At 37.4% G+C, this 15,403-nt stretch overlaps 1 protein-coding gene and 1 long non-coding RNA gene across 2 annotated transcripts in view; one reads left to right on the plus strand and one right to left on the minus strand.

Moving 5' to 3' along the window:
• SECISBP2L (SECIS binding protein 2 like) overlaps positions 1 to 9,185 on the minus strand; it is a 55,785-nt gene extending 46,600 nt beyond the window's left edge. Inside the window, exons 1-2 of the mRNA XM_043919274.1 lie at positions 8,940 to 9,185; positions 1,296 to 1,474 (exon numbers count right to left, since the gene is read on the minus strand). Coding sequence (XP_043775209.1) covers positions 1,296 to 1,474; positions 8,940 to 8,963 — 203 coding nt within the window. The 5' untranslated portion in view covers positions 8,964 to 9,185. The remainder of the gene's footprint in view (positions 1 to 1,295; positions 1,475 to 8,939) is intronic.
• A 53-nt stretch (positions 9,186 to 9,238) lies between these two features.
• Positions 9,239 to 13,229, plus strand: LOC122704501. Its single transcript, XR_006343871.1, has 3 exons — positions 9,239 to 9,886; positions 10,051 to 10,171; positions 12,680 to 13,229. It is a non-coding gene; the product is annotated as an uncharacterized LOC122704501 (long non-coding RNA).
• The last annotated feature ends 2,174 nt before the right edge of the window (positions 13,230 to 15,403 follow it).

Raw genomic sequence — 15,403 nt, forward strand, 5'->3', positions numbered from 1 at the left:
CAGTCCTTCCCATCTCATCAGTCCTCCCTGCAGACAGTTGTCGCTGATGACTGAGAGGTCACAGGGAGCTGGACCACAGAGCTTTTCCTCACTATTCCGTGACAAAGCACAAGGGAAAAATGTCCCCTGCCATAATTCTAAAAATATTTTAAAATACTCTGATGGCTGGCCTACTCATGAATTCTCAAAATTATTTGGTAAGATAAGAAAAGTTAAACTTATTATACTGTACACTTGGCCACTTTGTCAAATACTGCAATAGTATTTTTAGTTTATAAATTACTCCAAGCATAGTCCAATATAGGTCAAAGATTTTTAATGTAATATTACCCTGACTCAATTGAGCAGAATCCTTTAGCTTCTACTGTGCCTAATGCCCCAGACTATTAAAGAGTTCTAGAGTATTAACTTGAATATTTAATACCTGAGAGAGGAATTTACTGACCATATATCTCATATATCCAGAATTTCTCAAAGAATGTGCTTGGACACACTAGTGTGACGCAATGGTTAAAGATGAATAGAAATACTGACTTGCCTTAGCCCTCAGGGGTGGTTGGGCAAAGGCTAGAGTCCAGCTACCTCATCCATTTATCCTACAGTGCTAGAGAAGTACAATTTTTATGTGTGATATAATATGAAACAGGCTGACAGTACTTTCATACAGCAATAAAATGAACTACACCAATGAAGTGCTAATCATTCAGACAGTCTAAGCAGGGTTAGAAAGGCTATCACAAGACACACCCTAACCACTAGGTCACACATTATCCGAGCAGTAAACATTTTGCTAAATCACTCTGTGACTATAGCACAGAATCTAAATTTAAACTACAATCAAGAGTCGAGAGATATAATAAGCTAACTGGCCACTAAATCTTCAAAGTTAAGGGCCACCCCTTGATACATTCTTCTTAGAACAGACTGTCTTGGCAATTAGGATTAAATGCCTATCCTCAAAAAAAGGGTTTCTATTCACCTCTTTCTGAATAATTCCTTCCTCCCGTTGAGTCAGTTTATTTCAAAAAAATTTCAATAACTTATCATAGGTGATACACACAAAGAATTTCATTTTCTCTTAGAAAGAATGAGAAAATAATAATAATCCAATAACAATGCCAACAATTTTTAAATTTCTACATCATTTGGTTTCATTTACTCCTCTTAGAAAGTAGAGAAATAGTTAATATTTAAATGTTACAAAAGGAAAAAATTAAGAAGTGTGCTTTGCAAACTTCTACATTTCCCTACCCCTTTCTTCCCCCACCAAAAGAAAATAATAATAAACAAATTACCTATTGGACTGGTTTTCTTGCACGAATGGATAACAGGTAATCAGGTAGCTGGGAATTGGAGTTGGTTCTACACCAGAAACATTTCCATTATCATTTGGGAGTGCCATAGGGATCATAAATGTATCAGGATTCTTCTTCTGGGGAATAAATGGTTCTACCTCAGCTGACAGCTTGACATTCTTCAAAGAGAAAGTGAAACACATTACTAGCAAGCAAGCAAAAACTTAAATAATACAAATTCACAACTTAACAATAAAAGAGACAGTCTTCTCAGTATTCACAAAACATTCAAAGGAAGAGCAAGGTCAAATTTAAAAAATTTAATCTGATTATGTTATTTAGACAAAGCCATCAACTGGAGGAAAAAATTTATCAAAGGTTACTACATTTCAATGAAGTCATTTCTTACATAACCAAAGCTGTTAAAACAATCAAGAGTACAAGGAAGTCATACCTCGGAGTCCAAAAATAAAGCTGGTAGTAAAAAAACAAAACAAAATAAAAAACAAATTAACTCTTCAGACAAAACACTGTGTTTTAAGTTAATTTTGTTAGTGGGAAAAAATCACTGAACAGAGTTCTGAAGGATAACTACTCTATATTTGTTTGAATAGTCTAAAAAAGTTTACTTCTGTCCATTGCAGGAAATTAGATTAGTATGGTTAAATTAAAAGGAAGGATAATGTCTACAATAAGTGAAAAAAACAACTTAGCACAAGGGAGAAAAACTTGCTTCACAGTTAAATTGAGAAAAAAGTGAGCACTTCAGCTTTCCAGCAAACAAACTGAGTAAATAAGGTAATCCAGAATACGTGCTCCATTTTAGTTTATTTTTATCTTTTCTTATAAATCTATAGATGTTTAACAGACATAATACACTACCATACTGCTGCTGCTGCTGCTAAGTCGCTTCGGTCGTGTCCGACTCTGTGCAACCCCACAGACGGCAGACCACCAGGCTCCCCCATCCCTGGGATTCTCCAGGCAAGAACACTGGAGAGGGTTGCCATTTCCTTCTCCAATGCATGAAAGTGAAAAGTCAAAAGCGAATTTGCTCAGTCGTGTCCAACTCTTAGCCGACCCCATGGACTGCAGCCTACCAGACTCCTCCAAACTACCACACTAAGGATGCACAAATTAGAGACAAAACTATAAAGAAAAGTAAAGAAGAGCAATGAAAGTCAGGACAGGAATTACTCTTAGGAAAGAGGAAGTTGTGATTGGGAAGAGGCACCTGGGAGAGCTTCTGAGGTACCCGACAAAATACTATATCCTAACATGGGTGGCACAAGGTCTTCATCCAATAACTCATTTAGCTGGACACTGGTTTTATGCATTTTTCTTTCTGTGTTTGCTACATTTAACTGAAATTTTTTAAATTTTAGTATAAAATAATCTATAGGCATATTCTGTAAAAGTAGAATGTTAAAAAACCACAAACATCTCAAGGAGACTTGGGGGAAAAAAACCCCACAAACAACAATATTAAAAGATAAACACTTTGCAAAACCAGTGAGTGGAATGCAATCCAATACTTCAACAACTCAAATCAACTACGTGAAAGCAATAGACCTAACCAGAACTTTTTCCCCACTGGGATGGCATTTATTAGAAGCTCCTATCAAGGCATATTTCTCTGAATAAATTTCATGCATGTTTCTCACAAAAGTAATCAGTAGAAAATCCAAAAAAATCTAAAGAAAAGACTTGACATGCTAAATATACATGCTGAATATACAGCCTTTTTCGAAACTGTTCAAAAAGAGTTCACTGTGAACATTCCAAAACACATGTCTAGGGGAAGAAATCTGAACTATACAGCAGTATCAATTTAATATCCTTCCTCCCCACCTGATGTAACTTTGAGGTCTACTTTTGTACTACTGACCAAATCTGAAGTAGATAACATAATTGTACTCATAAATACGTGTGAGTTGGTTTCTTGAATCTCAACATAGGAGGCAAAAACAAATGTTAATAGGCCAGTGATTTTCACTACGATAGTCATTAGGACTCAAAACTTATTTATTAAGGTATAAAATATTAACCTTTGAACATATGAGAATCCTGAACAGTTTTATAAATCTGGATTAGAAGACACTTGGAATTTTTTTCTAATTCAAGGTATATGGTTATATTAAATCCTCAATCCCATATGAAAAAAAGTAAGAATACTATTATAAAGAAATAAGGCAATTTAAAAATAACTTTTCCTGATACCCCCAAATAATACCAACTCATAAATTACTCTGGTAACAACAAATTCATATCCTTGCTCTTTCCCAGCAGTGTAGTGTTTAGGACTCCATTTCCACTGCAGGGGGCATGGGTTCAATCCCTGGTGAGGAAACAAATACCCCACAAGCCACACAGACTAGCCAAAAACAAAAAAAAAGTTGCAACAAGTTTTTTATACCTAGTCTCATCTGTTCTTTATATGTTTTGTGAATTTAGGTAATCACTATTCAAAAAGTGTCATGCATAATTTATAACTAATATCTGCACATATACACAGTATATGTCCCAAAAAATTAAAGTCTGTGTTGGCTTCTATTCTAAGTGCAATTCTAGATGTTGGCATTCAACAATAAAACTCACAAACACTGAAATGATCCTTTGTTTTTACCAAAAAAGAGAAGCTGCTGTAGTCAACAGCTGCACAAACAGAAGATGTCACTAGTAGGAACAGACTGGCAAACTTTCTCCTATAGTTACAACTCCCTATGGTTTTAAAAGTTGTTTGTCGTGACTTTGGGGCCTTCAGTGTCATACATCAAAATGCAGCCTCAGTTGTCCTCAGGCCTGAAAAGTAATGTTCATATGGCAAACTATTTTTTAAAATTTCACATAATAAAGGTCATACAGATAATATGTTAAGCAAGCAACAGATTTTGGCAGTTATTTCCATTATATTAATATAGAAATTAAAGGAAAAGATGTCTTACATAGTAGACAACAAAATGTTACGAAAAAATTAACCAGTTACTTCATACAATGATACTCCTCAGTTTGTATTTGTTTATTCTATTTATGCCATGATCATTAAGAAATCAGAAATTTTATAGCAAATTTTTGTCTCCTTAAAGAAAATAAAAATATGAAAGAAGTCTAGACACAGAACAAAATCTACTCCTGTACTACTATTTGCTTAAAAAACAAACAAAAAAGTAACTGTACTGTAAAATTACCTTTATCTTTTAGAAATTACTTCAGAATTTTCCAAGTTAATGAAAATCATAATCCCAGAAACCTGTATTTGAACAAGAAACTATAGAAATCTTATTTAAAAGTTTATTAAACAAATGCATTCAGATCACTGAGAGCCTGTATAATTTAACAAACACACTCTGAGCTCATGTACTGAAGAGAGTACCACGCTAGTATGAAGCACGCATCAGCAGAGAACGCATACTAAATTCCTCTGAGATAGAACTTTCATAAGAGTACAAATAATTTCCCCAGATTAAGCAACAGAAAAATGACACCCACTTAAAATCAAAACTGAAGTAGAACATAACAAAGCGTGCTCCTACAGTGAAATGTCAGTACATACTACACACCTACAGAAAAAATACGACTATGGAAACCCTCCACGTTCTTGCTATATTAAGGTAAATAGGATATATCAAACACTAAGATGTTTTTATGTATCATGACCAAAGATAAAACAAATGTCTCCTGAAGGAAAAAGTGCTTAAGAGATACCTGCTGGCTTTATTGTTTTCTAGTTGGAACGTCTTTTACTGAAAGTAAGCCACTTTCCAAAATTTATCAGTAGTTATACATATCAAGTTTTCCAAGACTTTAGAAAATACTGAAGAAAAAAATCAAAGCATATAACTTAAGACTCTGCCTACTTGCTTTCCTATTTATACATTTTCCCTCTTTTCTTAAAATGGACCACATTTAATCTTGTTAAACTCTGATGGTACTTTTCTAAAACCTAACTTTCTAAATTTAATACTAGTTTTTGGACTATCTATTCATTTTCTCTTTTTCTTTGAGGAGTTCTCCCCCACCCCGCCTTTCCTTGGATGCTTAATTTTTAACTTCCTTTTAAAATGCTGAACAACGAAAACATTTATGACTACGCATTTGCCTCAGAGTATAGCTTCAGCCACATCCCATACATTTTAATATGCAGTATTTTATTACGTTTTAAAAAATGTTTAATTACACTTTTTAATTCCCCTTTGACTTAAAAACTTAGGGGGAAATGCCTCTTTAAATTTTCAAATGATATTTTCACTAAATGAGCATTCTTTACTTTCTTTTTGATTACAAAAGCATTTTTAAAATGTTAAGGCAATCGCTTACTTAGATCTATAAAAGCTAACTCTAAGTATTACTGAATAATAAACATTTTAGAGTAACTTATTTAGAATATAGTTTGCAGTGCTGACTCTATTTGACATTTGTAATTATTTAAAGAAAAAAATGATAAGCCAGATAATTTTATACCTTTATTGGTAAACAGCTCTTTGCATGAAACCATGTTTACTTATCATACATCTGGTTTTCTAAGAATTAAAGGCATTAGTGATCAATAATTTTGCAAATTACTTTAAAAGAACTTATCTAACATTAATGTACTAAAAACTAAGCCAGTGTTTAAATTATTTGATAATACAAGAGATTGTCAACCTCAAGTGTTCTGTCACTTCTAAAGTCAGTTTATTTTTTAAAAGAGTCTCAAAACACTGTCCTAAATGTCGTAAAAATAGAAATACAAAAACTTTATAAACAAACTCCATCATTTAGTCTTCACATCCCTTTATATCAGGTTTTTTTCCCCCCTTTAAGGACAGAAGAAAAAAAAAAAAAAAACACCTAAGATCTGGCACAGCTAAATAAACAAAACAGATTTTTTTTTTAAATGCACTAAAAAAAAAAAAAAAGCACTCTACTAAGCAGTATTCTTTCTCAGAATTAACTCTGGCAATTAAAATAAGCTACTCATTTTGATTTAAAACAGTCTTGCTAAAAGAGGTTACTCCTGAGATTCTCTTATGGTTATAACATTTTTTTTCAAATAGTCATTACTGCAATTAAGATTACTAGCTAGCATGTATTCCCAGTAACTTGCTTTTTATAATCTTGATCAACACACACAGAATTTATCCGTTTATACAAAGATTTTATATATATATATAAACAAGAAGTAATTCCAATAACTACAACTTCAAGCAAAACACGCTTAGATGTTTTTTAAGTTACACTTGTGCAATACTCCAAGGATTTCACTTAGATTAAGACAAAGTGCAGAAAGTCTGTATTAGTACTAGTCTTTAAAAATCAAACTTTTATGAATACTCAACCACTATAGTATTATAATAACTTTTAATACTGTAGACATTTCCAGAAATTCTGAATATAAACCAACACTGGTTTAAAATAAATGTTTTGAGAGAAAAGTGGAAATTCAGCACATGTGGCATCTGTTTTTAATGACTTTTACCTATTAAATTCATTTAGTAAAAATATAAAAGTACATTCCAAATAACTTGGAAAAGCCATTACATTACTCAGTGGTATCGTGAAAGCAATCAAGAACTCCACACAGTGGACAGATCTCAGTTCCAGCCCCTAATCTATCATTAAGTTAATAGTTCTGTGCCTTTTTCAATGATGAATATGAGAATATAATGAAAATAATGGAGTTTTGCCATCAGAAAAGTGCTAATTTAAAATGAAGGAGACTCCTTCCAGGTTATCCATCGACCCCTGAATTAACTGCCTACAGCATGAACTAGGCAAAGCAGCATCACTTCTTGGGATCTTAGCTTCCTTTGAGTGTGGGGGAAGAGGAATTGATTCAGATTATTCTCTCATAATCCCCTAAGATTAGCCTAAGGGAAGAGGTAGGAGGTACTGGAGAGAAAAAAAAGAAAAATTCTTCAACCTACATTTATGTTTTTTTCTGAAGCTTAAATTTCTACAAGATTTTAATAGGCTGTGGACTCTGGAAAGATACGGGATGAAAGACAAAAGGGCTCTCTAAAGAATCTGCTCATAGCACTTGCTATCAAGATAATTACATACAAATAACTATGCTAAAAGTTACCATCTAAATAGTTAATTACATTTCCTCTAGGATGAAAGAAACCATAAGTATATACATGGAACCATATACATGGAACCATAAGTATATACATGACAGCATTACTAGTTACAGCTCTGTCATCCTAGTGAAGGAACAAAATGTTTAACCCTTTCATTAGTAACACAAGTACTGGAAAATCATTCAAGAAAATTTCTTATTCACTTCTCAGGCTTTGAAATTTCGGGTGCTTTTTGATAGGTATCTTGAAAAATTAATTTTCCTTAAATTGGATATGGGGGCATATAAAATACCTTGGATCACAGGAAAGCCTGCATTAATTTGTCAAGGGGCCCCCATCAGTTTTGCTTTGGTAAATACACATACTGTTTCATAAAACTCGCTTGTGTTTTCAGTCATATTCACACAAGCTTTTATTAAAGATTTTTATACAAAGGAAAAAAAAGAAAAAGAAAAAAACAAAACAAATATCCACAACCAGGAAGCGGCTGTCTGCTGAAAGAGCCCGATTTCAAAATCTGAACTAGTTACATATATACACATAAATTCCAGCTACATATATACAAATACAAGAATTTGGGAAATCTTTTCTCGTTATTCAGGTGTTAATTATCCATTTGTAAAGTAATCAGGCTAATCCCTAATCTCTCCTTTTCCTTCATCTATTTGCCGAGTTCATTACTGGGCAAGGCCTTCAACTGAAGAGGGGGAATGGACAGTGAGTAAACTTCGATTTCATCAAATTAAATCCTTTCATACAGATCTCAGAATGGAAAATACTGAAACTTTTTGGAGGGAAGAAAACTATTATTTTAGATTTTTCTCCTTTTTTTTTAAACACTGTCACCATCCCAGCCTCCCAGCACCTTCTAGCTTGGATAATCAATAATTTGATGCAACTGAAACACTAATGGGACTTCGTGAATACGAAAACGGGCTCGGAAATGAACTCGTCCTTCGGGTCCTACACCTTTAAAATATAAAATCGATGTTTTAAAAATACTATTTTTTTTTTTTTTTGGCAAAATAACTGGCTAGAAGGGCAAAGGGAAACCGCAGTATTTCATATCTAAAAGGAACACCTCCCTAAAACCACTGCAAAAACAATGCTTCACTCAAGGGAACGTAGATCTTTAAAAGCCCATAACCCCTCCTTCATCTGTAGTTATCACACATTCCCTGACAGTTTTTCTAAGTGAGAAGCCTTTCCACCTTGAAAACACATTCCAGAACTGAAGGGAAGGGGGAGGGGGGTAGTATTTGGTGAAGTTATAAACCCTCTCCTTGGAAAGAACGGACAACTTAGGAATCTTCTGGCCCCTTTCACCAAACAAGTCAGGGGGGCCAAAAGCAAGTCCCCAGCCCGGGGGTAATCGGGGCTGAAAAAGCCCCCAAGCTCGAGACAGCATCTGAAACAATGCAGGAAGAGGGGCGCCGCCAGGATCCCGGGGAAAGGAGGTCTGCGCCAGCAGGAACCCGAGGGCTCCGGCCGTCCGGGCCCACGCTCGGAGACGAGGGCCCGCCCGGGAGGAAGCCGCGACCCCCAGCTCCCGGCCCGACCGGCCTGGCTCAAGCCCGCGTACCTGGTCTGCGGGGGCTCGGTCCATGGCGCCTGCAGCCGCAACGGGCCCGCGTTAGTCGGTGTGGAGAGTGCCTCGGGCCGCTTTCTCCATGGCCCCCCGCTCGGGTCCAGACCGGGCTCCGGACCTCCGCCCCTATCTAGCTGGCCGCGACGCAGAGTCCGGCTACGCCACTGGCCCAGGAGGCGGCCCCAGCTCCGGGAGGAGGAGGCAGCGGCAGCCTCGGGGAGGGATCATCTGGGACGGAAGCCGAGGAGGGCCCAAATGAGCTAGAGGCGTAGTCGGAAATGGCGGAGCGCGGAAGGGAAAGAAGGGGGCGGAGGTCCACAGAGGCAGTGGGCGGAGTGACCGCAGGCGGCCTGAGCTGGCGGAAACCCAACGCGAGCTGGCTCTTCTGGAGGTTGAGGCCAGCTGGACATTCTCAGGAGCATGTACCCTGAGCCACTCAGCGCTTTGCGTCGGATGTAACTGCCCCTCTGGACTGCTAAACTAAGGAGTGCGGAGCCACTTGGACACGCGCGTTTTAGACTTTAGGGACCTCGGAGACCACTTGAGTCTGTCAGCCTCAGTCCTGTGGGACTCTGCAACCCTATCGTGGACTGTAGCCAGCCAGGCTCCTCTGTCTATGGAATTTTTTAGGCAAGAAAACTGGAGCTGTTTGTCATTTCCTACTTCAGAGATCTTCCTTCCCAAACCAGGGCTGGAACCGGTGTCTCTTGCGTCTCTTGCATTGGCAAGTGGATTCTTTGCCACTGCGTCACCGTGGAAGCCCAGAGACCACTTTCCCATCCCAAACCACCTCTGGTATATCGGAAGAGCTTTTAGCTGCCTGTACACATGTTATTCTTTCTTATGTCATCTGGCCAAAGGAAGCCTTGACTGTAAAGGAGAATACCACTGTATGGCGACCACTGAGAAATGAGACAGGAAGCTCCACAAATACTGGTTAGGTAATTCGTTGTCAAGGACCAGGTTCAACCCTAGGCTCACCTTCAGGCTTCTCTGCCCTATCTCAGAACCCCTAATTTTTCCCACCTCTCAACAGGTAACATACTCTGGTATGTTGCTTTTCCACCGTGCTTATTGATTGTTCCTTTTACCTTCTGTTCCTTAGTTCCTTGAGGAAGGAGACTGCCATGAAATTGGACAATCATTGTGGATTGCCTCTGGATATCTGCTCAAACACATCCTCCAACACATCCCCTAAGAGCTCTTGTTTGCTGGTCAGTTTCAGGGTAAGGAAGAAAAATTAAAAGCTATATAAGCTTGTTGTTGTTCAGTTGCTAAGGCATGCCCAACTCTTTGCCACCCTATGGACTGCAGCATGCCAGGTTTCCCTGTCCTTCACTATCTCCCAGAGTCTGCTCAAACTCATGTCCATTGAGTCGGGGATGCCATCCAATCATTTCGTCCTCTGTCACCCACTTCTCCTGCCCTCAGTGTTTCCCAGCATCAGGGTATTTTCCAGTGAGTCAGCTCTTGGCATCAGGCTGGCCAAAGTATGGGAGCTTCAGCTTCAGCATCAGTCTTTCCAGTCAATGTTCAGGGTTGATTTCTTTAAAGATTGACTGGTTTGGAAAAAAAAAAAAAGATTGACTAGTTTGATCTCCTAGCTGTCCAAGATGCTCTAAAGAGTCTTCTCCAGCACCACAGTTCAACAGCATCAAAGCATAAAAGCTAAATTATACTTAAGGAAGGGAGTAGAGGTGGCTCCTGTTTTGAAGGGCTGGTGTGGAGATACACAGCTGGAGAAGTGTTTTGAGAATCTTGCTTTGTTATGCTTCAGTGAAAACTTGCATTGCCTTTTCAGTTAGTCTGGCTCAATAGTCTAGTTTTATTTGAATAGGACATCAAGAAGAGGTAGTCTGTGGAGGCCCCAAATGTACTTAAGTTGGTACTATATTTTGACCTGGTGAAAGGAGTTATGTAAAGTTAATAAGACTTACATCAAGGCTGGCAGCAGAAATTATTTCTAAGGAGAAACATATTTGTATGTAAAGATCTCTCATTTATTTAGTTTTAGTAGCTCTACTTCCTCAAATTTTTTGTGTGCGTGTGTGTACATATATGTGTGTGTCTGTGTTTATGTGCTTAGGCTCATATATATGTGATGGTTACATACTTGAGTGATTTGTGTTTCATGTTAAGTCTCTAGTGTCTATCAGTGAATGCTGAATGAATTTAGGTTTGCTCAGAAAAACTAAACTATTTAGAATATGTAGTTATGTAAACTAACAGATGATCATCTTGCTTCACACTTGAAAGGTAAAAAGAACTCTGAATTTCCAGAATTTCCCCCATGGTGTCTTTAGCATAAGATACCCCTATCTGAGTAAAAATTCAGTAACAGTACAGTCATAAAAGTACCGTAGTACTTTGGTTTTCTTCCTTTAAAGAATGACCTAAGGATATTGAAATATAGGATCTTGAAGGATCTTTCTACTTTATAGAATTTTTATGACTATGAAATAGTTCTTGCAGAGGATCTTTTATGTATAAGACAGTCACTTAAATTTTAGAACATATTTATGAAAAATTATAAGAACAAAAATGTCACAATGCCCTTCTAATTTAACCCAATCCTAGGAAAGCTATTATTCTAATAGCTATTAGAATAAAAATTTAAATCTATGAAGGAAGAGAAGACATTTTAAAACATTACATTTTACAGATGATTGAATTTTAATTAAGTCTTTCATTCAGCAACAAATATTTTAACGTGCTAGGTGCTAGACTAAGTACTGGAGGTTAGTAGTTAATAAGACACTGAGGACAGAGGCCATGTTTGTCTTGTGGGCAAGACATACATAAAACAAATAAAGGTGAGCTGAGTGTCATGAAACAGGAAGCTCAATAGTTTCTACCATAGTGTGGGATGGAAGGTCAGGGAAGTTATATCTAAGTGAATAGAATCTAAGGAAACACCTGAAGGGTGAGTAGGGTTTATGATAAGTAAGGGGGAAGAAATAGGGAAATTGTTCCAAGGAAAAGGAATGGCAGGTGTGAGGACTCAGGTAGTAGAGAGAATCCAGCATTAGTTCTTAAACAAGCTCGCTCCTTGAAATGAAAATTCTGGAGGAGAGGAATAATCCAATAAAGCAAGGCTTCTGAGAGGATTGGAAAGGATAGGAGGAAAAACCAGAAGAAGAAATTGACCTCAGGTGGGAGTAGGTGTATGTTGTTTACAATGACAAAATGAAGAAAGGAGAGGTTTGGCTACATTTCTAAGTTGGAGAATGCTTGTCAGATGGCTTCTGTTTTATCAGTGAAATGGGAGGCAAAATTATCTTCTGATAGTGGAGGAAAGCAGAGTTGTGATGATCACCCACTTTTCAAAAGTCAGCAAACACTTTAGACTTGTGCATGTTATTTTGGGTAAATTTTACATCAAAAGATAAACACTATGAATAAGTATTGAACTCTAGTTTTAACAAATACATGTACCTATGTAACCCAAATCTCTATCAAAATATAGAATGTTACCATTCTATAACATTCTTTTAAACTTCTAAAACTTCTCAGGAATTCCCTGGTAGTCCAGTGGTTAAGAATCTGCCTTGCAATGCAGGGGATATGGGTTTGATCCCTGGTTGGGGACCTAGGATCCCACATGCTGCAGAGCAACTAAGCCCACTGTACCAAAACTATTGAGTCCATGTGCCACAAATAAGACCTGACACAGCCAAATAAATATTTTTTTAAAAAGCAGTTTATGAAAAACAAAACTTCTCTACTTTTTCTAGCCACAGCAATCAGAAAAGAAGAAATAAAAGGAAGAGAAGAAAATTGGAAGAGAAGAAAAACTCTATTTACATATGACCTGATATTATAGATAGAAAACCCTGAAGTCTCTATCAAAAAAGAGAAATTAAGGAAATGATCCCGTTTACAATCACATCAAAAAGAAAGAAGTACCTAGGAATAAACTTAACCAAGAATGTGAAAGACCTATACTCTGAAAGCTATAAATCATTAATGAAGGAATTTGAAAATGATACAAAGAAATGGGAAGATATCCATAAGGGATTAATATCCAACATATATAAACAGCTCATGTGCTGTGCTATGCAGTGCTCAATCGTTTAAGTCATGTCCATCTCTCTGCAGCCCCATGGACCGTAGGCCACCAGACTCCTCTGTCCGTGGGATTTTCCCTGCAAGAGTACTGGAGTGGGTTGCCATGCCCTCCAGGGGTTCTGAGTGATAGAAACTGAGTCTCCTATGTCTCCTGTATTGCAGGCAGATTCTTTGTTACTGAGCCATCAAGAAAGCCCAAACAGCTCATATAATTATATATATATATATATATATATATATATATATATATTTTTTTTTTTTTAACTAATTTAAAAAATGTGCAAGAAGAAGCTGAATAGACATTTTTTTTCCAAACGAGACATAAAGATGGCTTACAGGCACATGAAAAAATGCTCAGCATCACTAATTATTAGAGAAATGTAAATCAAAAGCAAAAGGAGATAGCACTTCACACTTGTCAGAATGACTCTCATTAAAAAGTCTTCAAATAACTAATGTTGGTGAGGATGAGGAGAAAAAGGAATATGGTAAACTGTTGATGGGAATATGAATTGGTGCAGCTACCATGAAAATAGTATGCAGTTTCCTCAAAGAACTAAAGATAGAAATACCATATGATCCACCAATGCCACTGTTGGGTATATGTCCAAAAATAAATGTCCCACTAATTTGAAAAGATACATGCATGCCAACGTTCATAGAAGAGTTATTCCCAATAGCCAAGATATAGGGCTATTTCAAACCTTAAAAGATGATGTTGCTAAAGTGCTACACTCAATATGACAGCAAATTTGGAAAACTCAGAAGTGGCCATAGGACTGGAAAAGGTCAGTTTTCATTCCAATCCCAAAGAAAGGTAATGCCAAAGAATGTTCAAACTACCACATAATTGCACTCTTTTTACAGGCTAGCAAAGTAATGCTCAAAATTCTCCAGGCCAGGCTTCAATAGTATGTGAACTGAGAACTTCCAGATGTTCAAGCTGGATTTAGAAAAGGTAGAGGAACCAGAGATCAAATTGCCAACATCCAATGAATCATAGAAAAAACAAGAAAATCCCAGAAAAACATCTACTTCTGCTTCATTTACTGCACTGAAGTCTTTGACTATGTGGATCACAACAAAATGTGAAAATTCTTAAAGAAATGGGAATACCAGAACATCTCACTTGCCTCCTAAGAAACCTGTATGCAGGTCAAGAAGCAACAAGTAGAACCAGACATGGAACAAAAGACTGGTTCAAAATTGGGAAAGGAGTACATCAAGGCTGTATATTATCACCCTGCTTATTTAACTTCTATGCAGAGTACATCATGAGAAATGCTGGCTGGATAAAGCATAAGCTGGAATCAAGATTGCCAGGAGAAATATCAGTAACTGCAGATATGCAGATGACGCCACCCTTATGGCAGAAAGTGAAGAGGAACCAAAAAACCTCTTCGTGAAGGTGAAAGAGGAGAGTGAAAAAGCTGGCTTAAAACTCAGACTTCAAAAAACCAAGATCATGGCACCAGTCCCATCACTTCATGGCAAATAGATGGGGAAACAATGGAAGCAGTGACAGACTTTATTTTTGGGGGCTCCAAAATCACTGCAGATAGTGACTGCAGCCATGAAATTAAAAGACGCTTGCTGCTTGGAAGAAAAGCTATGACTAATCTAGACAGCAGATTAAAAAGCAGAGACATTACTTTGTCACAAAGATCCATGTAGTCAAAGCTGTGGTTTTTCCAGTAGTCATGTATGGATGTGCGAGTTGGACCCTAAAGAAGGCTGAGTGCCGAAGAATTGATGTTTTTGAACTGTGGTGTTGGAGAAGACTCTTGAGAGTCCCTTGGGCTGCAAGGAAATCAAACCAGTCAATCCTAATGGAAGTCAGTCCTGAATATTCATTGGAAGGACTGATGCTGAAGCTGAAACTCCAGTACTTTGGCCATGTGATTTGAAGAGTCAACTCATTGGAAAAGACCCTATGCTGGGAAAGATTGAAGGCAGGAGGAAAAGGGGATGACAGAGGATGAGATGGTTGGATGGTGTCACTGGCTCAATGAACTTGAGTTTGAGCAAGCTCTGGGAGTTGCTGATGGACAGGGAAGCCTGGCATGCTGCAGTCCATGGGGTTGCAAAAACTCGGACATGACTGAGTGAGTGAACTACAACAACAACAACAAGATATAGAAGCAACACAAGCCCATCAGCAGATGAATGGATAAAGAAGATGTGGTATATATACACAATGGAATATTACCTAGCCATAATGAAGAATGAAATTCTGCCCTTTGCAACAGTGTGGATGTACCTAGAGACTATTATGCTTAGTGAAGTAAGTCAGATGGAGGAAGACAAATACTCTTATGTTATCACTTATATGTGGAAATTAAAAAAATAAAGCATACAAATGTGTATAACAAAAAAGAAACAGAGTCAAG

This window comes from Cervus elaphus, chromosome 12 (assembly GCF_910594005.1).
Source record: "Cervus elaphus chromosome 12, mCerEla1.1, whole genome shotgun sequence".
Taxonomy (NCBI): domain Eukaryota; kingdom Metazoa; phylum Chordata; class Mammalia; order Artiodactyla; family Cervidae; genus Cervus; species Cervus elaphus.